At 36.4% G+C, this 19673-nt stretch overlaps 1 protein-coding gene across 3 annotated transcripts in view; it reads left to right on the forward strand.

The window, feature by feature from the left end:
* The window catches only part of PSME4 (proteasome activator subunit 4), a 101376-nt gene that overhangs the window by 42586 nt on the left and 39117 nt on the right, over positions 1-19673 (forward strand). For 2 of the 3 annotated variants that reach the window (XR_016395440.1, XM_089923184.1), the window contains exons 6-19: positions 883-946; positions 1550-1624; positions 2812-2934; positions 5077-5169; positions 5946-6235; positions 8946-9132; positions 9807-9896; positions 10642-10706; positions 14130-14280; positions 16187-16285; positions 16506-16575; positions 17038-17105; positions 18180-18395; positions 18913-19070. Coding sequence is in view for 2 of the 3 variants with exons in the window: in XM_089923184.1 (XP_089779310.1) it covers positions 883-946; positions 1550-1624; positions 2812-2934; positions 5077-5169; positions 5946-6235; positions 8946-9132; positions 9807-9896; positions 10642-10706; positions 14130-14280; positions 16187-16285; positions 16506-16575; positions 17038-17105; positions 18180-18395; positions 18913-19070 (1749 nt within the window). In the remaining variant the exon portion in view is untranslated. The remainder of the gene's footprint in view (positions 1-882; positions 947-1549; positions 1625-2811; positions 2935-5076; positions 5170-5945; positions 6236-8945; positions 9133-9806; positions 9897-10641; positions 10707-14129; positions 14281-16186; positions 16286-16505; positions 16576-17037; positions 17106-18179; positions 18396-18912; positions 19071-19673) is intronic. The other variant, XM_022597155.2, reaches the window with a different exon arrangement.

The raw sequence follows: 19673 nt of genomic DNA on the forward strand, positions 1-19673 counted from the left end.
ACTGTTTTTAAGAACTGTTTTTTTCTTGGATGACTACAGGTATATCATAAACCCAAGAATGAAAATATTTAGGTTGTACTTTTATGAAAAAAGTAAAAGGTATGAGGAAAAGACTGGAAGGATCATAGTAATTATCAGTATATTATGGGTTCATGCTTAGCCCTCCCACTCCCCCAGCATGTTTTCTGTAGCGAGATGTCAAATCTTTTATTTCAGTCAAATCAGAAATTTTGTATCTAGCTGTATGTTTGTGACATTTTAATTAAAAACTTGTAATTTCTTTGATATTTGTAAAGATTGGTTAATAATATTCAGATGTTTTCTTGCCCCTATAGTCTCTTCTGTTGGGTTGGCCAAAAAGTTCATTCGGGTTTTTCTGTAAGATGTTACTTTTTGGCCAATCCAATGTTTCTTTAATTTGAGAGTTTCCACCACTATAATGTAATTACTCCTAAAACTTTGTGGCTCATTTCTTTTATGGAGCATTTACCATAGTGCTAGTTAATGGTGTAATTACTAGTTGGCATGTTAAAAGAGAGTAAGGGAGAGTTGCAGGAACAGGTAGTAACGGGAAAGCATTAAAGCAAAAAGGTAGGGAGAGGAAGGAGAAACTTGTAAACAGTGTTAGATAGGGGTAGACAGTTATTTAACAATGAAGTAGAAATTTGATGAGATTATTCTTTTTAGCATAAATAAATTGAAAGGGGAATATTCAGACAAAAGTAGTTCTTTTTCCATTAAGTTTGTAACTTTCAGTGTTATTTTTTCTAGGTTGTGTAGTTATCAGTAAGAATAATAGATTAAAAAAATACAGAGGATACCTGGCTTTGAACCACTTGCTATAAATCACTTGCTATTCCTAACAACATTTTTCTTCTTCAGACTTTGGTTTGATGAATTAATTGGCCTTTGGGTTTCAGTGCAAAATCTCCCACAGTGGGAGGGGGTGAGTATCCCATTTTTTCTTACATACTTTTTAGTTTGGAAGTAACTATATCGGATCATTTGATAAGTAACTTCAGTTCCTTAGGATTGGCTATTAGCAGTGTTGTAGTCAGTTTTTTAGAATTTTATTTGCTGTATTCTAAGAGAACTAGAATATTCATTTTGGTTATATTCTTTATTTTCAAAATATTCTTTATTTTGGTTTTATCAATATCTGAAAGTATATACATGTACTGTGAAATGCATGAAGAGTAAAACCATGTTGTTTATTTCCTTTTGTACCCTTACTGGCATGGCGCTGGACACCTGGTGGATGTTTTCTACTTGTGTGTTTGATTAAAACTTATTTTTCTCTTTGCATTGTGGATGATGCTTTGTCATTTCCCTTTTTTAATAAGCATTTCAACTGCAATTGGTTTTTAAATGGGTGACGAGAATCAGAACTTAAATTTGGAGATTTGAAAAAACTGAGTCATAAATCAAATATTAAATTCAGTTGTGCCCATAGTGATTGTTCTGAAAAGAATAAATGGATAAGGGGTGTGACTGTGACCCTTAGAAACAACAAATGTATTAACTGTCTTATTTTTTTGTTTACTTTCAGCAACTAGTAAATCTCTTTGCTCGATTGGCTACAGATAATATAGGGTACATAGATTGGGATCCTTATGTACCAAAGGTAATTAAGAACATTTGAACATATACAATAGTACTGACATCATCTTTATGTCTTTAAGAAGTGTGTTTTGTATTCTTATTTCTAGCACCACATAAAATATTTTTTGACTGTTAGTAAAAACATAAGTAATTTAAAGGATAGATCGTTTATTTTCAAAAAGTAATTGGATCATATCAAGTTATCATAAATGTTTGATTATTTTGTCTTACCTATGCAGGACATGAACTATAAGTTTCAGAGTAAGTAATTTAGAAAGTACTAAAACTATTATTCAGGGTGTCATACATTCATCCCTTCCAACGAATTTTGTGTATTGTATTTGATTGTTCTTCTAGAGTGTTCCCCACTTTTAAAATCACATTGTATACTTTCCTAGAGTAAGTAAAGCTAGAAAATGTCTCTAGGTGCATTATTGCACATTTGGTATTGTTTCACCTGCTGTAGAATCATCGAGCTTCAAGAAGGCTGTTACGGGGCATCCGGGTGGTTCTGATGTGCACACTGACAGTAGAGCAGAGCTGGGGAGCAGCAGAAGGCATATGCTCTGATTGCCTTTGCTTGTGCTGTCTTTCTCTGTTGCTGGCCAATAGAAACTAAGAAGGAAAAGTAAATTTCCCCAGTCTTTAGCCCTGCCATATCTGACATATTTAACGACAGATTTAAAAAATAAATCTAATTGTATTAAAATACAGTTATTAAATGACAGATTAAAATGCAGATTCTTAGGAGATAAAGTCAATGGTAACATTTTGAGAGGGAGAGTAATCGGCCAGAAGATATTTGTGTTTTGTGCATCCTTGGCTTGGAATGAGAGCATAGGAAAAATAATTTTATGTGCATTTAGGGAGGCAGAAAGTAGTCAAAATATTTCACATTGAACTACAGTTATCTACATTTTGCCCTTTTATGTTTAAGTCTCATTTGCCAGTTTTGGAGTACATGGATATGGGTGCTTCATAGTCACATGCCTGTGACCTCAGAGTGTCATTAAAGAAAGTGTACAGATATTTATATGAAATTCCTAAGGAATAAAGCAAATTACTAAACAGTATGTCATTTTGCTTAAAAACCAATCAAATGAGAATATATATTCAATATAGTAACACTAATGTGTAACACTTAGCTTAATGAGTTATTTGATATCTGTAAATATTTATTCTTAATTCTTTTTTTTTTTCTTTTAAAAGATATTTACAAGAATTCTGAGAAGCCTGAACCTCCCAGTGGGAAGCAGTCAAGTGTTAGTCCCAAGATTTTTAACAAATGCTTATGATATAGGACATGCTGTAATATGGATCACCGCCATGATGGTTTGTAATACATTATCTTTGGTTTATATAGTTTATGTAAATTTTGTGTTAACCACATAAAAATTCTACATAATCACATAATTCTAGATTAGTGGCTTAGTTGGTCATTTGATTCTTGGATATTTCTGATGGAGTAAGCTTATGTTTCTCAGACTCAGAATGTAGTCATAATGTACCATTTATAAATCTCCTTAAGTAATGGACCTTAAAAGTAAGGGTCAGAAGTTCAGAGTTTTGATTATTGTGATCATTTTGTAATATACAGAAATATGGAACCACTATGTAATACACTGGAACTAACAGTGCTATAGGTCAATTATAGTTTAATTTGGGAGGGTGGGGAAGCAGTTAGAGTTTTAAGAGATTCAGAATGTCTGTAATAGTTTTACAGACCAAGAACCAGAGTCATGGGTAAAAGAACTTTCCCAAGTCAAATTGATAATGATAAAGGTAGATTGAACTCAGGGTTCTGCATATGCTCAATATTAATGCATTTATTGTCAGTGTTCACATAAAACATCATATTGAACACAAAGCTTATTGACCAAGTAATCTTAGTGAAGGGAGAAGTATGAAGGATTATTTTACTGACTGTCATCTTCCAAATATATACTGTAATTTTCTGAATGGTCATTCATATTGCCTCTACAGTTATCTCCTTTTTGAATTATTCTGCATTTGATATTGTTCTGTGTTTGCTATTTTCTCCCAGGTTATACTGCTCGGTTGGCTGTTTCTGTCAAAAAGACAGAATGGTTGTGAGAAGTTTAGCTCTTAAATTTCATTGTAAGATTAAAAGAAAAGAAAATCTCAACCTCCTCTTTTTTGTTGTTGTTATTTTATTAAACAGAGGGAAAATCCCATTTTCTTTCTGATATTCAACAACAGCAAAAACATACAGATATTTAGTATTTTACATAAGCAATGAGTTAGAACTTGTTTTTTAGGAGCCACAGAATTAGATCGTGATTGGTATCAGCCTTATTTTAATGTTGCTGTTTCTCACACAGTTGTTCTCATTGGCAGTTTCATTTTGTGTTAAATATGAATATTTAATATAATTTAAAAATCAACAGTGCTAATTATTATGTTAGAATTTTGAAAATTTTATTGGTATTTTGCTATGGAATTACGGTCTCAGTAGCTGCCCTGTACTAAATTGGGAAACGTGAATGTGGATTTTATTTCAGCAGAAAGACATGTTCCTTATGTAACTCGATATTCTGCCTTAGGTCTGTGCTGATTCTTTTTTTACTTGAAATATAATTGACATATAATACTATGTTAGTTTTGGGTATACGACACAGTGATTTGACATTTGCATGCATTATAAATCTGTGCTGTTTCTTGAAAGAAGACCATCTTGAGACAGATAGGAGGTTTCAAGGCCAAGTTGTAGTCCTTTATTCCCAGGGTGGTTCAACTTGATAAGATGATTGCCAGCCTTTTCCTCATTGCCGCCGCCCCCCTCCCCTGGCCCCCCCTCCCCCGCCACCCCATCCCCCATCCCCCACCCCCGTCCTGCAGCCCAGGTTCTATGGTTGTTTGGTTGGCTGTTTTGGTAACAGATTAAGGGAAAAAATTTTTTTTCTTTTTTGAATCACAATATAGTCACATATAACAGGTCTAATCACTTGAAACATTTGGAAGTAATAATAAGATATTTGAATGCACTTATGTAACTCTCACCTCCTTATTTCCTGCTGTGAGAACTTCTTCACTTCTTGAATCTTTTAAGGAATGCTTTTTATGCTTACTGTTGCCACAGTTGGTTATATTAAGATGGTAATCTTAGTGAGAAAAATTATTTAACTGCAAAGAGTAAAAGATATTGTTATTCTAAATTGAAAGGTACCTTTCCCATTTTCTGATTTGGTTTCAGTAAGTTGCCCTTATTTTTTATTTTAATTTTATTTATTTATTTATTTATTTGCCCTTATTTTTAGTAGACTGTCTTGGATTGATTTGTATGAAGTTCATCCGGGAATTGTTTTTGACTTTTATTTAGAGGTAGAATTGATTTTTGCCAGAAGGATGAATATAAACCACGTTAAGAGATCTGTATATAGGCCTGGGCCTGTTAACCCCTTCAGTTTTACAGATAACGTGGGTACTGATATTTTTGCTCTTTTATCTGAACAGGGTGGACCAAGTAAGCTAGTGCAAAAACATTTGGCTGGTTTGTTTAACAGCATCACATCTTTTTACCATCCTTCAAATAATGGCCGCTGGCTGGTGAGTAATGTTCATTTTTTTACTCTTAGGGTTTGGAATTTTTTAAGATATGGTCACATGTAACTATTGCCTATTGTTTAACCTATGATACATTTTCTGTCCTTTGTCTAAGATTTGGCTGTATGTCAATGATCACGTTTACATTAAGTTACTGTGTTCACAGAACATATAGAAATAAAGATAATACTAGTGTGGTAACTGGTAACAAAATGCCACAAACCCATGGAATCATCTCTTCAGTTTTATCATGTTAGTTTTTTTTGTTTGTTTATTTGTTTGTTTTAAAGTTGCGTGGTTAAAATGGCTTTTCACGTAATGGAAGATTCATGTGGTGCTAGAAATTAAAACTGAAATTTGAAACACATCTTTATTAATTATTATCAATGATTAATTGATAAGAGTATTTTATTCTATCTAGTTAGGCCATACAGGTCTTTGTAATAAGATTATACAAGCTGTTAAACAGCAAGGTCCTACTGTGTAGCACAGGGAACTATATTCAATGTCCTGTGAAAACCACAATGGAAAAGAATGTGAAAAAGAATATATATATGTATAACTGAGTCACTTTGCTGTACAGCAGAAATTAACACACCACACTGTGTTGTAAATCAACACAGTATAGTTGTAAATCAACTATACTTCAATAAAATTTTAAAAATAAAAAGGTTGTAGTCGAAAAAAGAAAGATTATACAAGCTGTTATTTTAAAAATCTTTACTTGGGAGGGTAGAGAGGAACTATGAATATCTATAGGGGAACTAGAACCTACCTAGGACCTTCTGCTTCTGTGTCCCCAGAACAAGTTAATGAAACTACTTCAGCGGTTGCCAAACAGTGTTGTTAGAAGATTACATCGTGAAAGATACAAGAAGCCTTCTTGGTTAACTCCTGTGCCTGATAGCCATAAGCTTACTGATCAAGATGTTACAGACTTTGTACAATGCATTATTCAACCTGTCCTCTTGGCTATGTTTAGCAAAACTGGTAGTTTAGAAGCAGCCCAGGCTCTGCAGAATCTTGCACTCATGAGACCGGAGTTAGTAATACCCCCTGTACTTGAAAGGTAAGTATAGCTTTACTTGTTTCGTTGAAGCCTCAGCTGTGGCTACTGTTATTCTCTATACTCTTTTGCTTGGCTTTCTTTTCTTTTCTGTGGCTTCTGTTTTGCTATCTTTGTGCTTATTCCTGTTCCTAGAGGAGGCAAGACATTTTAACCTAATGATTGGTAACTTGATAAAGGTTTATTGGAGAGAAAAGAAAATTGATATGAAACGGATAAAATAAAATATTTTGAATTATTTGCACATTTTAGCTACTCAAGTTTTTGCTCATAAATAAAGCTCTGGCTGTTTTTTCACAAAATGTGAGTGTCACTAAATATTGAGAACACGGCAGTGAATGTGATTTTGCATTTCTATTTCTCAAGCTCAACGATAGACAAGAAAATTTGGTTGCCTGTATTATTTTCATATATTGTATAACCTTGTGTGTATTTCCACAGTGTTGATTTTACTGCATTCGTTGTTTTGTATGTTGAAATAGTAACAAAAGTAGTTCTCCATTTGCCTCATCACTGTCACAGTGTAGACCTGGTGTGCTTCATAGGAGAGAGCCACTCTCAGTTGTCTTGAGTGTTCAGGAGCAGATTGCTTAAGCTGTCTGTTATTCATTCCTTTGCTCCCTGAACTTCAGCTTTATGATTCCTCTCTAAATGGCTTTGTCAAAAGTAGAAGAAGAATGTTAGATTTTGGAGCCCAGAAGGATCTAACAGTTTGAGTTTCTTAAAACTCAGATTTGCCCAAGGTCCTTACTGGCAGAATACAGATGACAGCTTATTTTCTAACTGTTGAGACAAGAAAATTGGTGACATTTACTTGGCAAAGGGTATCCTGTTAAAGATCTTCACCAAAATGGGGCTCCATTATTTGTAATTTGAGTTGCTTGTACTATCTTGCCCTGTCTCTTTGCCATAACTATTTAAGTTGTACTTCACTTTCCCAGCCTCCCCTGTTTTTTTATGTATACATCTTGGGGCCTTGAAACTTCCAGCATGTACAACTTAATTAGGAAATGGAATGGGGAAGTTAGGCAGTTTCTGCTCTGTCTTCAGCCTTCAGTGTTCTTTGCTACTTGACCTCCACATGGTAGCAGAAGCTATCAGTCAGTGGCAAGTCCCTTGATGCTCTTCGGAGAGGAGAGACTTGCCTCTAAGGGGGGACTTCAGTTGTTTGCATAGTTAAAATTTTGAACTCTGAGGTGTTGGTGTTTCTTTACTTTCCCTTTGTTTTGCCTTATTTTAATGTTTTCCAGCTGATGAATTATGACTGGTGAGATAAGTATTTAGTAGAATGAACAAAGCTTATAAATACAAATACAATTATCCATCACATTTTTCTTTAGTTGTCAAATTTTGGACAAATTTAATACCAGCATATTCTGTATGTATGCTTGGCCAAGATAAATATTTAATTAACAAAATTGGCAATACAATGACATTTTTTGAGACTCATTTGTAATTTTGTCCTGTTTAGAAGTGGCATTGCTACCTTTTTTTTGACAGGTTTTTGTTTTTTGTTTTCTTTTTCTTCTTCTCTCTTTTTTTTTTTTTTTTGGCCGCAGTGCACGGCTTGCAGGATCTTAGTTCCCCGATCGGGGATTGAACCTGGGTCATAGCAGTGAAAGTGCCGAGTCCTAACCATTGGACTGCCAGGGAATTTCCAAGCAAAAGTCTTTTTTAAAAAATATGTATTTATTTGGCCACGTGGGGTCTTTTTAGTTGCAGCACACGGTATCTTCGTTGTGGCATGCGGGCTCTTAGTTGAGACATGCAGGATCTAGTTCCCTGACCAGGGATCAAAGCCGGGCCCTCTGCATTGGGAGCGCAGAGTCTTAATTGCTGGACCACCAGGGAAGTCCCCAAGCAAAAGTCTCTTAAAAGTAAAAACGTAGAAAAAAAATTTTAGGCACTTAGTTTTGCATCTCCTGAAGACAGCCTCTGCTGGAGTTTTTGGTTTGTTTCATTCATCTTTTAAAATAAGCATAAGTTTGATTTTTTTTTTTTAATCCTAGTTAGAAATCCTTCTTTTTTCCTACTTATTTATAATTAAATTTCCTTATTACTTATCTTTTCTGTATAAGAGGAATTTAAACTGACTGTATTTTGGATTTTTTTCCCCCTATAGGATAGATTCTCAAAAGTGAAATCACTGAGCCATAGAGTGAGTGTTCTTGGCTCGTGATCAAAGATTGCATTTGTCTTATTCCCCCTGTTTTATTCACTCTAGTCTCAGGCATATTCTCTTATGTTTCTGATAGCTGATTTCCAACTTTAAAATACAGTCTTTTTAAAAGTATAAAATAGACCCTTCAGCGTTTTAGTAAGATAATTTTTTCCCGTAAAAGGGAAGAGTGGAGTAGTTGTAACTTGTTATTCCTGAATTCTGATAATCACTGACTGTTAGATTAGATGCAGTCCTATTGGATTGTGGAAATGGATTAAGATGCTGAAAGAATGCAAAAACCTACCAGCTAATGTTACTTTTCAGTGTGGAATTGGCATGGAGGAAGGTGGTAAGGTGGCAGGGAGTTGGGGAAACATGTACCTTTCCTTTATTTGTGTGATTCTGTTCACTTTGAGAGCAAATATTCACTCAAAATACTGTGCCAGCTACAAACCTTTAATCCAAAATGCAGTTTATGAATTTAGTATGTTTAATGTGTATGTATGTTTATCTGTGATGGAAAATTTTTTAAATTCTGTTTTCAAACTATAGAACATATCCTGCACTAGAGACTTTAACAGAACCTCACCAGCTCACAGCTACATTAAGTTGTGTAATTGGAGTAGCCCGCAGTTTGGTATCAGGGGGCAAGTGGTTTCCTGAAGGTCCAACACACATGCTACCTCTGTTGATGAGAGCATTGCCTGGGGTGGATCCAAATGACTTTAGTAAATGCATGGTGAGCATGTTTATGATTCTGTTTTGTATCTAAGTTATAATTATGTAAATGGATATCTTATTACTTTTTCTTCAAATATTCTTTAGAACATAGTAAAGTGTAAAATTTGTTAATGGTAGCAGAGTTATATCTGTAGATGCCCAAGTTTAGATCTGTGGACAGTTAGTTGATCTATGTAAGGTCTTCCTTAGTAATTTCCCATAACGTGTGCATTTATGATCATATGGTGTTTTAAAGCTCATTATGTATCTCCTATCTTCCTTAAGCAGATACATTAAAAATGATAGCATATGATCACTTGCGCTTCCGTTTGTGTGCACTTTTCACAAGGAACATAATAAAAATTACTGGGTGTGAAATGCCAGATTCCCCTTATACACACACCTTCTGACTTACAATATCGTTCACTTTCCCTCTTCCCTGGTCTCTAGCTTCTGCATTAGCATTTTCTATTTACTCTTAGCTAATGTTATATTTTTGGTGGGAGGCACAGTAACTTCTCAATGACAAAAGATTGCAGAACTTTGTGCTTAAACCAAATAAACTTTCAGAAAAATTGTTGTGGGATTTCCCTCAGAATAATTTATTTGGTACTTTATTGTAGCTTATGGTATACATGTATTTTGGAACTAGAGTTATGTAATTAATATTAGATCTTTTGTATCTTCCCATAGATCACATTCCAATTTATAGCAACATTTTCCACCCTGGTGCCTTTAGTAGATTGTTCATCTGTACTACAAGAAAGAAATGACCTCACAGAAGTAAGGATGCTTTCTGGTTGTAAAAGGATTGGTTATCTGAGTTCTGATTCTTACTGTATAGGCATAGTAATATTTGATAGTTTAAAAGCAACTTTGCAGAGGTGCTCATAAGTTAAAATTACTGTTTTGTGACCAGAACGATATAAATGGAGGTCATCATTGATAAAATAATCTGCAGAGCACCCACCAAAGGGGGTGGTCAAAAGTAGGCTATTTTAGTAAACAAGTGACATGTAAAGGTGTATTTCAGTGTTTTGTCACTTTTTAATGTTTTGTTAAGCAAAGGGGGTGGCATTTTGTTTTTCCATCTTACGTTAGGAATAAATCTGTTAAGGGGATTGGCATCTAATGAAGAGAAATTTTCTTCATTACTGTCTGGGTTTTTTTTAGAACAATTTTCTTTATTACAAGTATTTTACTACCTGACTTTTGGCATGTAGATGTTTAAGTAGTGAGAGATAATCCTTTACACATACACCAGCAGTTTGAAAACTGTTATTGATTTTTAAAAAAATGGCTGCCTGACTTCTGTTTTGGGCCCTTACAAAATATGTTAATTACTTCTTATTTTGGTTCCTGGAAAGTAGATGAGTTATTCTAAATTGATATGGGATTATGGTGCTGTTTCTCAGTGCTCAATGTAATAATGCAGTGTTAGAAACATTTTGTAGACAATAACTGAGTTTTGTTCAGAGAAAAAAATCAAAGACTATTTTAAAATTTTCTCCACATTGACATGTTACAGGTGGAGCGAGAACTTTGTTCTGCCACAGCTGAATTTGAGGATTTCGTCTTACAGTTTATGGACAGGTGAGCAAGTACCCCAGATATCTCCTTTATCTGACATTCAAAAATAGTGATGTCCTGTCCCAGCAACTTTAGCCTCATTTTGCATTGCGACCTGTATTTAATTATTGGGTTGGCCAAAAGGTTCGTTTGTTTATTTCCATAAGATGGCTCTAGTAGTACTTAGTTGTCTTTAACTTCATTCGAAACAATTTTGTTAGATTGTATGTGACAGCTGTCATATTGGGGTGCATTTAGAAAAAGACATCAAAAATTGGTGAATTTTTGTGTAGCCATTTTAATATTGAAGGTGGAAGAAAAAAGCAACATTTTTGGCATATTATGCTTTATTATTTCAAGAAAGGTAAAAACGCAACTGAAATGCAAAAAAAAGATTTGTGCAGTGTATGGAGAATGTGCTGTGACTGATCAAACATGTCAAAAGTAGTTTGCAAAGACAAAAAGACAGCCCTCAGAATGGGAGAAAATCTTTGCAAACGAAGGAACAGACACAGGATTAATCTCCAAAATATATAAACAGCTCATGGAGCTCAATATCAAAAAAACAATTACAACCCAATCAGAAAATGGGTGGAAGACCTAAATAGACACCTCTCCAAGGAGGACATACAGATGGCCAAGGGGCACATGAAAGGAAGCTCAACATCTCTAATTATTAGAGAAATGCAAATCAAAACTACAATGAGGTATCACCTCACACCAGTCAGAATGGCCATCATCAAACAATAAATGCTGGAGAGGGTGTGGAGAAAGTGGAACCCTCTTGCACTGTTGGTGGGAATGTAAATAGTTACAGCCACTGTGGAGAACAGTATGGAGGTTCCTTAAAAAACTAAAAATAGAACTACCTTATGACCCAGCAATCCCACTACTGGGCATGTACCCTGAGAAAACTATAATTCAAAGGGACACATGTTCCCCAATGTTCATTGCAGCACTGTTTGCAATAGCTAGGACATGGAAACAACCTAAATGTCCAATGACAGATGAATGGATAAAGAAGATGTGACACATACATACAGTGGAATATTACTCAGCCATAAAAAGGAACGAAATTGGGTCATTTGTAGAGATGTGGATGGACCTAGAGTCTAGAGTGAAGTAAGCCAGAAAGAGAAAAACAAATATTGTATACTAACGCATATATGTGAAATCTAGAAAAATGGTACAGATGAACTTATTTGCAGGGCAGGAATAGAGACACAGATGTAGAGAAAGAACAGGTGGACACAGGGCAGGAAGGGGAGGGTGGGACGAATTGGGAGATTAGGATTGACATATATACATTACCACAGGAAAATAGATAGCTAGTGGGAACATGCTGAGCTCAGCTTGGTGCTCTGTGACGACCTAGATGGGTGGGATGTGGGCTGGGGGGAGGCCCAAGAGGGAGGGGATATGGGGATATAATAGCTGATTCACTTCATTGTACAGCAGAAACTAACACAACATTGTAAAGCAATTATACTCCAATTTTAAAAAATTTTTGAAAAAAAGTGGTTTGCGAAGTTGCTGGAGATTTCTCTCTGGACAGTGCTCCACAGTTGGGTAGACCAGTTGAAGTTGATAGCAGTCAAGTCAAAACATTAATTGAGAACAGTCAACGTTATACCACGCGGGAGACAGCCGACATACTCAAAATATCCAAATCAAGTGTTGAAATCATTTGCATTAGCTCGGTTGTGTTCATCACTTTGATGTTTGGGTTCCACATAAGTTAAGCGAAAAAAACCTTCTTGACCGTATTTCCACATGCGATTCTCTACTTAAATGTAATGAAAACGTTCCACTTTTATTTTTTTTATTTATTTATTTTTTCGCGGGCCTCTCACTGTTGTGGCCTCTCCCGTTGCGGAGCACAGGCTCCTGACGTGCAGGCTCAGCGGCCATGGCTCACGGGCCCAGCCACTCTGCGGCATGTGGGATCTTCCCGGACTGGGGCACGAACCCGCGTCCCCTGCCTTGGCAGGTGGACTCTCAACCGCTGTGCCACCAGGGAAGCCCAAAACGTTCCACTTTTAAAACAAATTGTGATGGATGATGAAAGGATACTGTACGATAATGTGGAACAAAAGAGATTGTGGGGCAAGTGAAATGAACCACCACCAACCACACCAAAGGCTGGTCTTCATCCAGAGAAGGTGATGTTGTGTATATGGTGGGATTGGAAGAGAGTCCTCTATTATGAGCTCCTTCCAGAAAACGAAATGATTAATTCCAACAAGTACTGCTCCCAATTAGACCAACTGAAAGCAGCACTCGACAAAAAGTATCCAGAAATAGTCAAAAGAAAATGCATAATCTTCCTACAGGATAACACAAGACTTCATGTTTCTATGATGACCAGGCAAAAACTGTTACAGGGACTTCCCTGGTGGCGCAGTGATTAAGAATCCGCCTGCCAATGCAGGGGACACGGGTTCGAGCCCTGGTCCAGGAGGATCCCACATGCCACAGAGCAGCTAAGCCTGTGCGCCACAACTGCTGAGCCTGAGCTCTAGAGCCCGCGGGTCACAACTACTGAAGCCCGTGCACCTGGAGCCCGTGCTCCGCAACAAGAGAAGCCACCACGATGAGAAGCCCGCGCACCGCAACGAAGAGTAGCCCCCGCTCGCCACAACTAGAGAAAGCCCGCACGCAGCAATGAAGACCCAGTGCAGCCAAAAATTTAAAAAATAAGCCAACAAACAAAAAAAAACTGTTACAGGTTGGCTGGGAAGTTCTTTTTTAAAAAAATATTTATTTATTTATTTGGCTGCACTGGGTCTTAGTTGTGGCGTGCGGGATCTTTAGTTGTGGCATGTGAACTCTTAGTTGCTGCATGCGAACTCTTAGTTGTGGCATGTGGGATCTAGTTCCCTGACCAGGGATTGAACCTGGGCTCCCTGCATTGGGAGCACAGAGTCTTAGCCACTGGACCACCAGGGAAGTCCCTGGCTGGGGAGTCCTGATTCATCCACTGTATTCACCAGACATAGTACCTTTGGATTTCCATTTATTTCGGTCTTTACAAAATTCTCTTCGTGGAAAAAAATTTCAATTCCCTGGAAGACTGTAAAAGGCATCTGGAACAGTTCTTTGCTCAAAAAGATAAAAAGTTTTGGGAGGATGGAATTATGAATTTGCCTGAAAAATGGCAGCAGGTAGTGGAACAAAAGGGTGAATACGTTGTTCAGTAAAGTTCTTGGTGAAAATGAAAAATGTGTCTTTTATTTTTACTTAAAAACCGAAGGCACTTTTTGGCCAACCCAGTACTGTGCAAGGCTGGCGCTTCTTAAGTTACAAAAGGTCAGTTGGTTTGTGATCCATGTACAAATTAAGTAGCTATCTCTTGCATAGTCATGACAATAGATTTATCTAATCAACAACAAAAAATGTTAAGCCAGTTTTTAGTTGCTAAAATTTTACTTTCTTTGGGTTATTTAGATGCTTTGGACTTATAGAAAGTAGCACATTGGAGCAAACAAGAGAAGAGACGGAAACTGAGAAAATGACTCACTTGGAGAGTTTGGTCGAATTAGGTCTGTCTTCTACGTTTAGTACAATCCTCACACAATGTTCCAAAGAAATATTTATGGTAAGAGTGCATTGCTGCAAAGAATTCAATTCCAACTTGTAGTTTTATTTGATGTTTTAAAAATTGAACTTCAAGTTACTTTGTATGCATATCATGCCAGCTTATCCTTTCTTTCCATACTAAAATTTGAAAAAGATGGGGAATTCTTTGGCAGTCCAGTAATTAATGCTCCGCGCTTCCACTGCAGGAGGAACGAGTTCAATCCCTGGTGGGGAACTAAGATCCTGCATGCCTCATGACGTGGCGAGGCCAAAAAAAATAATAATAAAAATTTGGAAAAGATACACAGTTGATCCTCATTATTTGCAGATTCTGTATTTGCAAATTCAACATAGTGTACTTGCTAAAATTTATTTGTAACCCCAAAATTGGTACTCGCAGTGCTTTTGTGCATACTTTTGAAAGTGGCAAAAATTTTTGAGTTGTGTGTGTTTACAGCTGAAATCGAATAAGGTGACACTTTGCCATCTTGTTTTAGCTCTCATACTGTAATGTAAACAGGTGTCCTTTTTTCATCTATTTAAGGCCAGATCGTTCACATTTTTGTGCTTTTTGGTGATTTTGCATTTTAAAATGGCCCCCAAGAGTAATGCTGATGCACTCACTGTCTAGTGTTCTAAGCAAAAGATAGTTGTGATGGACCTAACATAGAAAATATTAACACGTTTTAGGTAAGCTTCGTTCAGAAATGAGTTACAGTGCTTTTGGCTATGAGTGCAAGGTTAATGAATCAACAATGTATTAAAGTGTCAACAATGCAATTGTTGCAAAAATGCAAAAATCAACAGTGTATTAAAGACATTAAAGTGTCTTCAAAGAGAACCACACATAAACAAAATTATATATCCATATATCCATCAGTTGATGAAAATGTAACCAGAGGTTTATGGGAACTTAATCCTGTATTTCCCCTAAGAAATGTGGTTCAGTATTTGCTAATTCAGTGCGCACAGTGATTTTACAGAGCATAACTACTGCAAATAACAAGAATTGACTGTATGTTTAAAATTTACAGTAAAATACTACTTGGGAGAAAAGTTTTGAAAATTGTTTATGCCATCACATAATAGAAATTAAATCCCAAATATAAAAATCTGGCAAGCTGTGATGAATGAGAAATAGTTTGTCCTCAGAAGGCATTCTGTGAGCATTCACTTATTCAGTATTAGTCGATACCTATTATATACAATATGGTATTTATTTCATATTTTCTATTCCACTACTCTCTTTCCATTTCTGTTTCTTCTTTCGCTATCTGAGATTATCATTGTTCAGTGTTTATCCTGGTTAAAAGCTAAACTGCCTTACACCTGCATGAAATATTTACTAAGATTATGTTAGTATAAAGAAATTAACATAAATAATCTCTTATTTAACCAAAATCTTTTGAAAGGAGTTGTTTATAATTTGCAGCATTGTCAATCCATGTCTAGAGCTAATTCTTTAATTCAGAAATGAAATTAAAATTCTGTGACTTGATTGTAAAATTAAATAGAATGCTTCAAGTCTTTTAGAGGAGAGAAAAATACAGTTTGTAGTTGTCAGAATGACAAACTGTAAATATTAGATATTACCCCAAATTCCCTCTGTTACATTGGATTGGCCAACAAGATAATTAAATTGCATTTGCTTCCAGCAGCTCTGGTTTTGTGCTTAGCATTTCTGCAGCAAATAAAATCTTGTACCGCAAATGTTTTGTTCACATTAGGGTTTTGTGCAAAGGTTATTCATAGACCTGAATGTAGCATTATTAAGCAAATCTTTATGTATTCAGATGGTTAAGTTTTTCCTCCTTGGTTATTTTTAGTATAGTGTGAGTATCATTTTCTTTGGTGTTTCAAAAGATGTTTAATTTTCTTAAACGTGCTGGTTAGACATTTTCATTTGTTACATTATCTTTTGATAGGTGGCCCTTCAGAAGGTTTTTAATTTTTCGATTTCACATATATTTGAAACAAGAGTTGCAGGCCGCATGGTGGCAGACATGTGCCGTGCTGCAGTGAAGGTGAGTTGGGGTTTTCTGGACTGATGAATTAATGAATCAATAGCCATGAGTTTTATGTGGTTAATTATTTTAGACATGCTTATCATTCTTAAAATACACGTTTCTTTCAGTAGCTGCTTATAGCCCTTATTTGCCACTGAAAATAGAGCTAGTGTATACTTTGTGACTGTTCAATACTTGTGCCTTTCAAAAAAACTTATTTATACAAATATGTTTTCAGTGCTGCCCGGAGGAATCTTTGAAGCTATTTGTTCCCCACTGCTGCAGTGTTATAACTCAGCTTACAATGAGTAAGTCTTAAGGTTATTATTCTGTATTTGTAACTTTAGCAAATTTTTTTCTTGGTTTCTACAACTCTGTTGATGGAAACAGATTCTCTAAGCCATGCAGTATTTTAATTTTACAGTTTGGGGTAAAATTGCTCAAAACAAGGTATCATCCAGGGTTGACAGGTAGCTTAGAAATTTTACTCTATTACATTAATGTTTTCATACATACAAGAAGCATTCAGCTGTTGCTATAATATCTGTAATTTTGTGAGATGTGTAGGGGCAGGCGTCCTGGTTGGTGTGTTTATTTTCTTGAAAATTGAGCTTCTACCTCCTCTGGAGCAAGTCCAGCTTAACGAAGAAAGAAAGAAAAAGTCCTAAAAGAGACTTTTCTCAGCTATTAGAAATATTAAATATAAATACTTTTAAATGATGCATTTAGTTGGATTTTTTTTTCTTCTGATACTATTTTGCTATTTTTAGATGATGATGTATTAAATGAAGAAGAGCTAGATAAGGAGTTACTATGGAATCTTCAACTTTTGTCTGAGGTATTGTAAATCTTTGGAATAAGAAAATATTTCTGTGAAAACGTTGACTTGCTCTGAAGATTTATCCTGTTTTGAAAAGTTAACTTTAAAACATGTAAAGTCGGGCTTCCCTGGTGGCACAGTGGTTGAGAGTCCTCCTGCCGATGCAGGGGACACAGGTTCGTGCCCCGGTCCGGGAAGATCCCACATGCCGCGGAGCGGCTGGGCCTGTGAGCCATGGCCACTGAGCCTGCATGTCCAGAGCCTGTGCTCCGCAACGGGAGAGGCCACAACAGTGAGAGACCTGCGTACCGGAAAAAAAAAAAAAACATGTAAAGTCATAAGTTTGAAAAATGTCTTTATGGGACAACAAAAAGTCAGATAAATCTCATTTTCTTATTATAAAAGGAGTATGGTAACTGTTGACTACTTCGTGGTCAATGCTCTACCTGACTTTTTACTGATTAATTCTACTGTGGGTAACTCTGACTGAAAAGTGTATCAGATTTGGCATCTTCCCCGCCCCCCCAACCCCATGCTAAATTTGGCCATCAGTCAAACTTCAGTTTCCTATAGGGGTTAGTTCAGAAACCAAAGAACAGAGAAATCCATTTAAATAAGTTTTGTCTCTTTAAGGAGATAGCCTCTTGAAAAGGATGTTACTATGGCACTTCAGAGCCTAAACTCAGAAAATGTGTTTTGATCTTAAGAAAGAATTCATTGTTAGAATATAATTAAAATAATAATCCTAAAATGAATTAAAGTCATTTTAAGAAACACTATTACGGGCTTCCCTGGTGGCGCAGTAGTTGAGAGTCCGCCTGCCGATGCAGGGGACACGGGTTCGTGCCCTGGTCTGGGAAGATCCCACATGCTGCGGAGCGGCTGGGCCCATGAGCCACGGCCGCTGGGCTGCGCATCCGGAGCCTGTGCTCCGCAACGGGAGAGGCCACAACAGTGAGAGGCCCGCGTACCGCAAAAAAAAAAAAAAAAAAGAAACACTATTACTATTTTAGACTACTTTAATGGCCAAACATAGTTAACTTTAATTGTTGATTCTTGATCTTTTAACCAAAATAACTGTTTTCTTTTTAGATTACTCGAGTGGATGGGAAGAAGTTGCTTCTTTATAGGGAGCACCTTGTAAAGATTCTCCAAAGAACCCTACATTTAACCTGTAAGCAGGGTTACACTCTGTCTTGTAACCTTTTGCATCACCTTCTTCGTTCTACTACACTTATCTACCCTACAGAATACTGCAGTGTGCCAGGCGGCTTTGACAAGCCTCCTTCTGAATACTTTCCTATCAAGGCAAGCATTTTCAATAATTTAGGATTCCAGGATATATTGGGTTATTTTTCTAAGGGATTCAAAGTGCGGGTTTTTTCCTTGTTGTGTATTAAGGTGTCACTTCTTTATTTTTAACATAGATTACTAAAACTATTATTGGAATGTTTTAAACTTGGGAAGTATGATGTAGCTCTCATCTAGCTCTAGTTTTCTTCTTTTCTGTTTGTATGTGAAATGACTTTTTAATGCCATATTTAACCTCCATAGTTCCATATAATTTGGGGGTGGAATGCAATAGCCTTACATAAACTTACTGTTACTGTTATAGTAAACTCATATTTGAGTGGCTCTTCAGGGAGACCCTTTTCAGGAGTGATAATGAAAGACTCCTATGATGTCTTCATACCTTTATTTTGTGCACTTGCTGCCTTAGGTTTGGATTACCTATACAGTTTCTTTTAAGCCTTTTAAAATACGTTTGTATGTTGTTTTTTTTTTTTCTAACTTCTCAACTTGCTAATTAAATGCTATTTTCTAGGACTGGGGTAAACCAGGGGACTTGTGGAATTTGGGGATCCAGTGGCATGTTCCTTCTTCTGAAGAAGTGGCTTTTGCCTTCTATCTGTTGGACTCTTTTCTTCAGCCTGAGCTCATCAAACTCCAGCGTTGTGGGGATGGAGAACTTGAAATGTCTAGGTTAGTTTTCTTTTATAATCAGTTAGTGTTATATGGTTGTAGACTAAAAAATTCTTTTTGTGCCTCTCCCTCTCTCGATGGCATATCTGATGTATTCATTTTCTTTTTTTTTAAAATTATTTTTGGCTGTGTTGGGTCTTCGTTGCTGAACGTGGGCTTTCTCTAGTTGCAGTGCGCGGGCTTCTCACTACGGTGGCTTCTCTTGTTGCGGAGCACGGGCTGTAGGCACACGGGCTTCCGTAGTGGCTCGCGGGCTCTGGAGTGCAGGCTCAGTAGTTGTGGCGCATGAGCTTAGTTGCTCCCCGACATGTGGGATCTTCCTGGACCAGGGCTCGAACCCGTCTCCCCTGCACTGGCAGGTGGATTCTTAACCACTGCGCCACCAGGGAGGTCCCTGATGTATTCATTTTCAATGTGTGTTTTGAATGTCTGCCATAAATGTGATCAGAAAACCATTTAATACATTTAAATGGTTTTCTAATCACATTACTATAATATAAAACTATATAATATAAAACCATTTTATAGTTTAATAACAGAAATTTTGTCATAATACTTAAACATCTTAAATAGAAAAACTCAGAGTTTTTTTCTAGTTTGCTT

Source organism: Delphinapterus leucas, chromosome 13 (assembly GCF_059928025.1).
Source record: "Delphinapterus leucas isolate spDelLeu-1000000601 "Yukka" chromosome 13, BTC_Dleu_Yukka2, whole genome shotgun sequence".
NCBI classification, from domain to species: Eukaryota; Metazoa; Chordata; class Mammalia; order Artiodactyla; family Monodontidae; genus Delphinapterus; species Delphinapterus leucas.